Source organism: the organism of the source record quoted next, unplaced genomic scaffold, assembly GCF_019419815.1.
Source record: "Pyrus x bretschneideri cultivar Hongxiangsu unplaced genomic scaffold, Pyrus_bretschneideri_v1 Contig17, whole genome shotgun sequence".
In the NCBI taxonomy this organism is placed as follows: domain Eukaryota; kingdom Viridiplantae; phylum Streptophyta; class Magnoliopsida; order Rosales; family Rosaceae; genus Pyrus; species Pyrus x bretschneideri.
This window is the reverse complement of record NW_025999468.1, coordinates 1,725,819-1,730,820: the sequence shown is the minus strand read 5'-3', so window position 1 is coordinate 1,730,820 and position 5,002 is coordinate 1,725,819. Positions and strand designations below refer to the sequence as shown.

The 5,002-nt window shown below is 41.4% G+C and overlaps 1 protein-coding gene across 1 annotated transcript; it reads right to left on the bottom strand.

The window, feature by feature from the left end:
• Positions 1-648: 648 nt before the first annotated feature.
• LOC103962212 (ethylene-responsive transcription factor RAP2-4-like) lies at positions 649-2,564 on the bottom strand. The gene has a single exon (XM_009374889.3). It carries the CDS (start codon positions 1,980-1,982, stop codon positions 912-914), a length of 1,071 nt encoding a protein of 356 aa, XP_009373164.2. The 5' UTR covers positions 1,983-2,564; the 3' UTR covers positions 649-911.
• Positions 2,565-5,002: the final 2,438 nt, after the last annotated feature.

Genomic DNA, 5,002 nt, shown 5'->3' with positions numbered 1-5,002 from the left:
CAATTCAGGATAGGCCCGTGACTCACTCGCTAGTCACCGGAGCAACAAGAAACAGAACCTTTCCAGATTCTTAGCCGCAATGCAACCCATCACACTATCTAAAGTTGCGACACCTCCATCCAACTCATGACTCCCTACTGACTCAACATCACATGTTCTTCAATTATCTTCCCCATTTTCTGCCCACAAATCCAGTACGAATCAATTCTTTTCGACACAAAATCGACAACTCCAAGCTCCTCCCCAAACACATCCATCACAGAACTATCTCGATGACACCGGAATGCAGGGAGTCTCGTGTAGTGTTTTGCTTGGCTACCAAAAAACAAGTCCCAACTCTTCGTGTTCCTCACAAAATTTTGACCTGTTTATATTGCAAATCAACTGGTGAAGATTACCTTTGAAAAAATTATATTAAAACTGGTCCTTTAGCCAAAATACCAATCTATTATATTGACCATTATGTCAAAGATACATAGAACGATTCGTAATGTATTTTTATACAATTTGATAACTAAATGAACAAATCTTGCGGGATAATTGCGAGATGTGAGAAGATTAAAACACTAAGTTTTAATGTAAGAAATACAAACGCCAAGAGACTGAAATACATACAAGAGAATTCATACATACATATACATATAGATATATATAACGGAAGTTGAATCATTCATGGTGTAGCTAGGAAAAAACCAGCTGAACATGGTGAAGACTTTTTACATGATATTTATATTAACATAATAAAACCCAATTCAACCAACTAAAACCCTAATTCAAATGCAGCTCTGCAAATGCCAAAAACTTGATTGCAGTAACCACTATAAACCCTACTCAACTGACTCAATTACTTAAGACTGATGACCAGACTAAAACATACTCGATTACAATTTAACATGATTGATAAACACTAATTAACTGAGGATCGAAGCCCAATCAATCTCGGACGGATACTTCTCCAACACGGAAGTGCTCTCGGAAGCGCCGCTGTTCTCCCATGGCTCCGTGGAGTCGCAGAAAGTCAGATCAGACAGCGGCGAAGACCCGGCAGACCCTTCGCTATCAGTCGTCACCGGCGACGCGGTTTCAACCTTGACCGCTAAAGTCTCCGGTTCCGGCTGTCGGCTGGCGGCGGAGGACCTCTTGGCTGGCTTCCCTGACTTGCCCTGTTTCTGAGTCTCGGCCAAGCCTTCGCAGATGGCTTGAAGCTTGGCGTCGACTGAGGAATGCAGAGGCTTGTACTCACCGAACTCGCCTCCGACGACGGACCCGTTGTGGCGGAGGTGCGGGAAATTGAGCCTGGCGAAGTCGCCTCTGAGCTTGTACGCCGCCTTGTCGTAAGCCAAAGCGGCTTCCTCCGCCGTGTCGAAAGTTCCGAGCCAGAGCCTGGTGCGGTTCTTAGGGAGCCTGATCTCAGCGACCCATTTTCCCCAGTGGCGTTGCCTCACACCCCTGTAAAGCTTGGTGGGTTTCGGCGGCGAACCAGCCGAGCCCACCTGCTTCATCGGGATGGGCTTGGGGCTGAGGAAGCTGAGGGTACGAGACGACGTCTGGGAAACTTGGTGGTGGTAGTTATCCCAAGAGATTTGGGGCTGTTGGGGTTGGGATTGAGACTGGATCTGAGCTTGGATCTGGTGGATCTGGGAGGGGGTGAGGTGGTTCAGCCCGATTGACGGCGGTTGCTGCTCAAAGAACCCATCTGAAAACACCTGGGTCATAGAAGAGGTGGAGCAACCGTCGTGGTAGTAAGTGGGCTGGTTTGGGAAAGAGAGGAAGTCGTAGGAGGTAGAGGGGAAAGAAGGGAGGAGAGGGGCGGAGGAAAAGGGAGGAGAAGAGGTGGTGGTGGGAAGGGAAGACGGCGGCGGCGGCAATGAAGAAACACTTTTCATAAAAGGCTCAAGTGCTTCCATCAGCTCACCTCTGAAGGGATCTGATGATGAGTGAAGAGCTGATCTGCAACTGTAGAAATCCATTGTAGCTGCCATGCCTCCAAAACACACACTCAAATCACAAAATTAAAACTTTTTAGATAACACGAGAGAAATTAATTAATCTACAAATCAACCTGTTTCTTATCAAAATTAAAGAACAGGAAGCGGGTTTTTCACAGAAAATTAAGAACAACCCAAAAACAGAAAATGGGAAAGAGATTTTAAATAATCAACCTCTTTTACTCCCAGAAAATCGAACAAAAACCAACCTTGAGGGACCAAAAATTAACCCTCTAAACTGATTTTTCCAAACCCCCAAAAATAAAATTTTAATTTAGCTAAAACCTGAGAAAAAAATAATTATATAAAACCTGGATCTCGATTCTGAAAACACCTGGCTTTCGACTGAAAACTCCTTCTAAGTTTGCTTTTTTTTTTTTTTTTTTTATGTTATTTCCAAAAAACAAACCCAAAAATCATAACTCTTTGAAAGACAGATGATTAACAGAAAGGGATTCAGAGAAGCGGGGATTACAGAGAAGGGGGGGGGGAAGAACACACAAATTAAACCAGAAGATCAATCGCTCTTAAAACTCTCGAACACTGCTTTGCTGCTAAATTTTTTTTTTTTTTTCACTCCTCACTTTGTTTTTTCTCTGCAGGTGCATCTCCACCTCTATTATATAAGGGCCCTGGGGGATTAATTACCTTCGTTAATCACGTCGTTAATCCCAATTATCTCACTGTAAGCCCCACTTGCTGTTTTTTAAATTTTCTGCGTCCCTCTCGAGTCTGCCGCGCGTTCTGTTCGTGACGTAGGTTCATTCAATGAATGGGGTCCGGGCCAATGGATGTCTGCCACGTATAAGTTCTGTGCTTAGAGGCGGACACCTGTCCTTTTCCAACCGGCACCTGTCGGTGGACTCCCAGTTAGTCTTGGTCTGGCATAAATTTGTTGCCTAGCTTGTTGAATATTTTATGACGCGTTCATACCTCGTACCTTCCAAAATTTTTAAGCACTGACAAAAAAAATAAAATAAAAATCATCTCACTTTTTTTTTTGGGAATTAGCAGTGTTATCCATTGTAAATGGATTAATAATAATATAATTCTAATTCACTTTTAGTGAAAATTTAAATTTAAATTTTTTATTTACAAATAAAAATAAATACTACAAATTTGTATTATTAAGTGACAAAAATAAATATATCATTGAGTATAAAAAATATTAAGGACGTGTAATCGAAATGAGAATGTAGAATTGAATTCCGATTACGAAGTAATCTGGTATTTATTAAATATAGAGGAATAAAAAAAAAGCAATGGGGCCCACACAAATTTTGGAATTCAATTCCTTGAATTGGTGGAATTGTATTCCCTACATATAGATGGTAATCCAATTTCTGATTGTTTGGGTAATCGGAATGACACTTTTGTTCCTTTTGTGCCCTCATTTACTTTTTTTATTTCCAAGACTATCCTTTATAAACCTATTAAAGTATATAAAATATTTGATTTGGGACAAGGGCATTTTAGTAATCATACTAGTTTATATTTCGATTCTGCTGAATTAGTAAACAGCTTTATAGAATTCTATTCCGATTCCAGAACATTTAAGTAAACAGCTTCAACATGAATCCAATTCTGACTTCTCCTCATTCCAACTCATCATCAATTCAATTTCTCATATTTTCATTACCGTTACGTAAACGCGCCATAAAGTTTGACAAGCAGCAGGCCTACCTCTCTACCTAAAATGCAATGTGCTACAGTAGTTTAGTCCTCACCATATGCATATGTGATTTAGATTGGTTGATTGTGGTAAGAGTTCATTTTTATGCATTTTAATTCGAATATTCTTACTTATAAATTAAAATAATTTAACATAAGTTGTCGTTCTTGACTGTTGATCAACTCGAAATCTTGAATCCATTTTCGATAAGAATGTGAATATGAACTATAAGTCAACTTTATCAATCTTCTATATTGATTGTTTGATGTGTATTACTCTAAACAATAGTTCCATATGAGCATGATGATAAATTGTCATTTAACAATTTTTAATGATTTGCGTAAGAGAAATGATCTGTGAATTCTTCTTTTTGTTTATGCCTCTTGATTTTTTTTAGGGTAAATTACATAAAATTATATTAATTATTGGGTTATTAACAGTTTTATACCTCGTTTTTAAAAGTTTTAATGTGTCAGTTATCTGTCAATTTTTCTGTTAAATACTAACGTGATTTGAGGCGGAATCCATTTTCTATTAAAATATTAATAAAATAATAAATTACCCTAAAAAAAAAAATTCTCAACCCGACCATCCCTTCTCCCTCTGCCTTTCTCCCCCCTCCCTCCCTCATCTGCACATCCATCATTCCCTCACCCCCACCCCCCGACCCTCCCTCCCTTTCCTTTCTTCCCCAAACCCCAGTTCGTCTTCCCCAAACTCATCTTCATCTTCCCCGATCCCCCTTCCCTGCAACCCACCCCTTTCTTCCCCTCCCGTCCTCCCCAAACCCCAGTTCGTCTCCCCCCCCCCCCCCACTCGAGCCCAATCTACAACCCAGGAAAAAAAAAAAAACCATCTTCATCTTCCCCAACCCCCCTTCCCTGCAATTAATTAAATTACAAAATTACATTCACGAGGATTTGGCGCACTTGTCAATTGAAATTTAAATATACCATTTTCATAAAAATAAAAATAAAATTAGTGTAGGGAAGAGGGTGGGTGTGGAGGAGGAGGTGGAGGATGGGTGCATGGTGGGTTTGGGGAAGACGGCAGGGGGAAATAAGGGGTGGGTTGCAGGGAAAGGGGGTTGGGGAAGATGAAGATGGGTTTTTCTTTTTTTCCTGGGTTGCAGGTTGGGCTCGGGTGGGGGGGGTGGGGAAAAAGGAAGTGGTGGGGGTGGGGGGGGTGGGGGGTGGGGTGAGGGAATGATGGATGTGCACAGGAGGGAGGGAGGGGAAGAAAGGAAAGGGAGGGAGGGTCGAGGGTGGGGTGAGGGAATGATGGATGTGCAGAAGAGGGAGGGAGGGAGAAGGGATGGTCGGGGTTGGGGTTTTTTTTTTTT

What these genes read in the sequence shown, in the direction of transcription:
- LOC103962212 (XM_009374889.3), bottom strand. Translation starts at nt 1,982, where the DNA reads ATGGCAGCTACAATGGATTTCTACAGTTGCAGATCAGCTCTTCACTCA.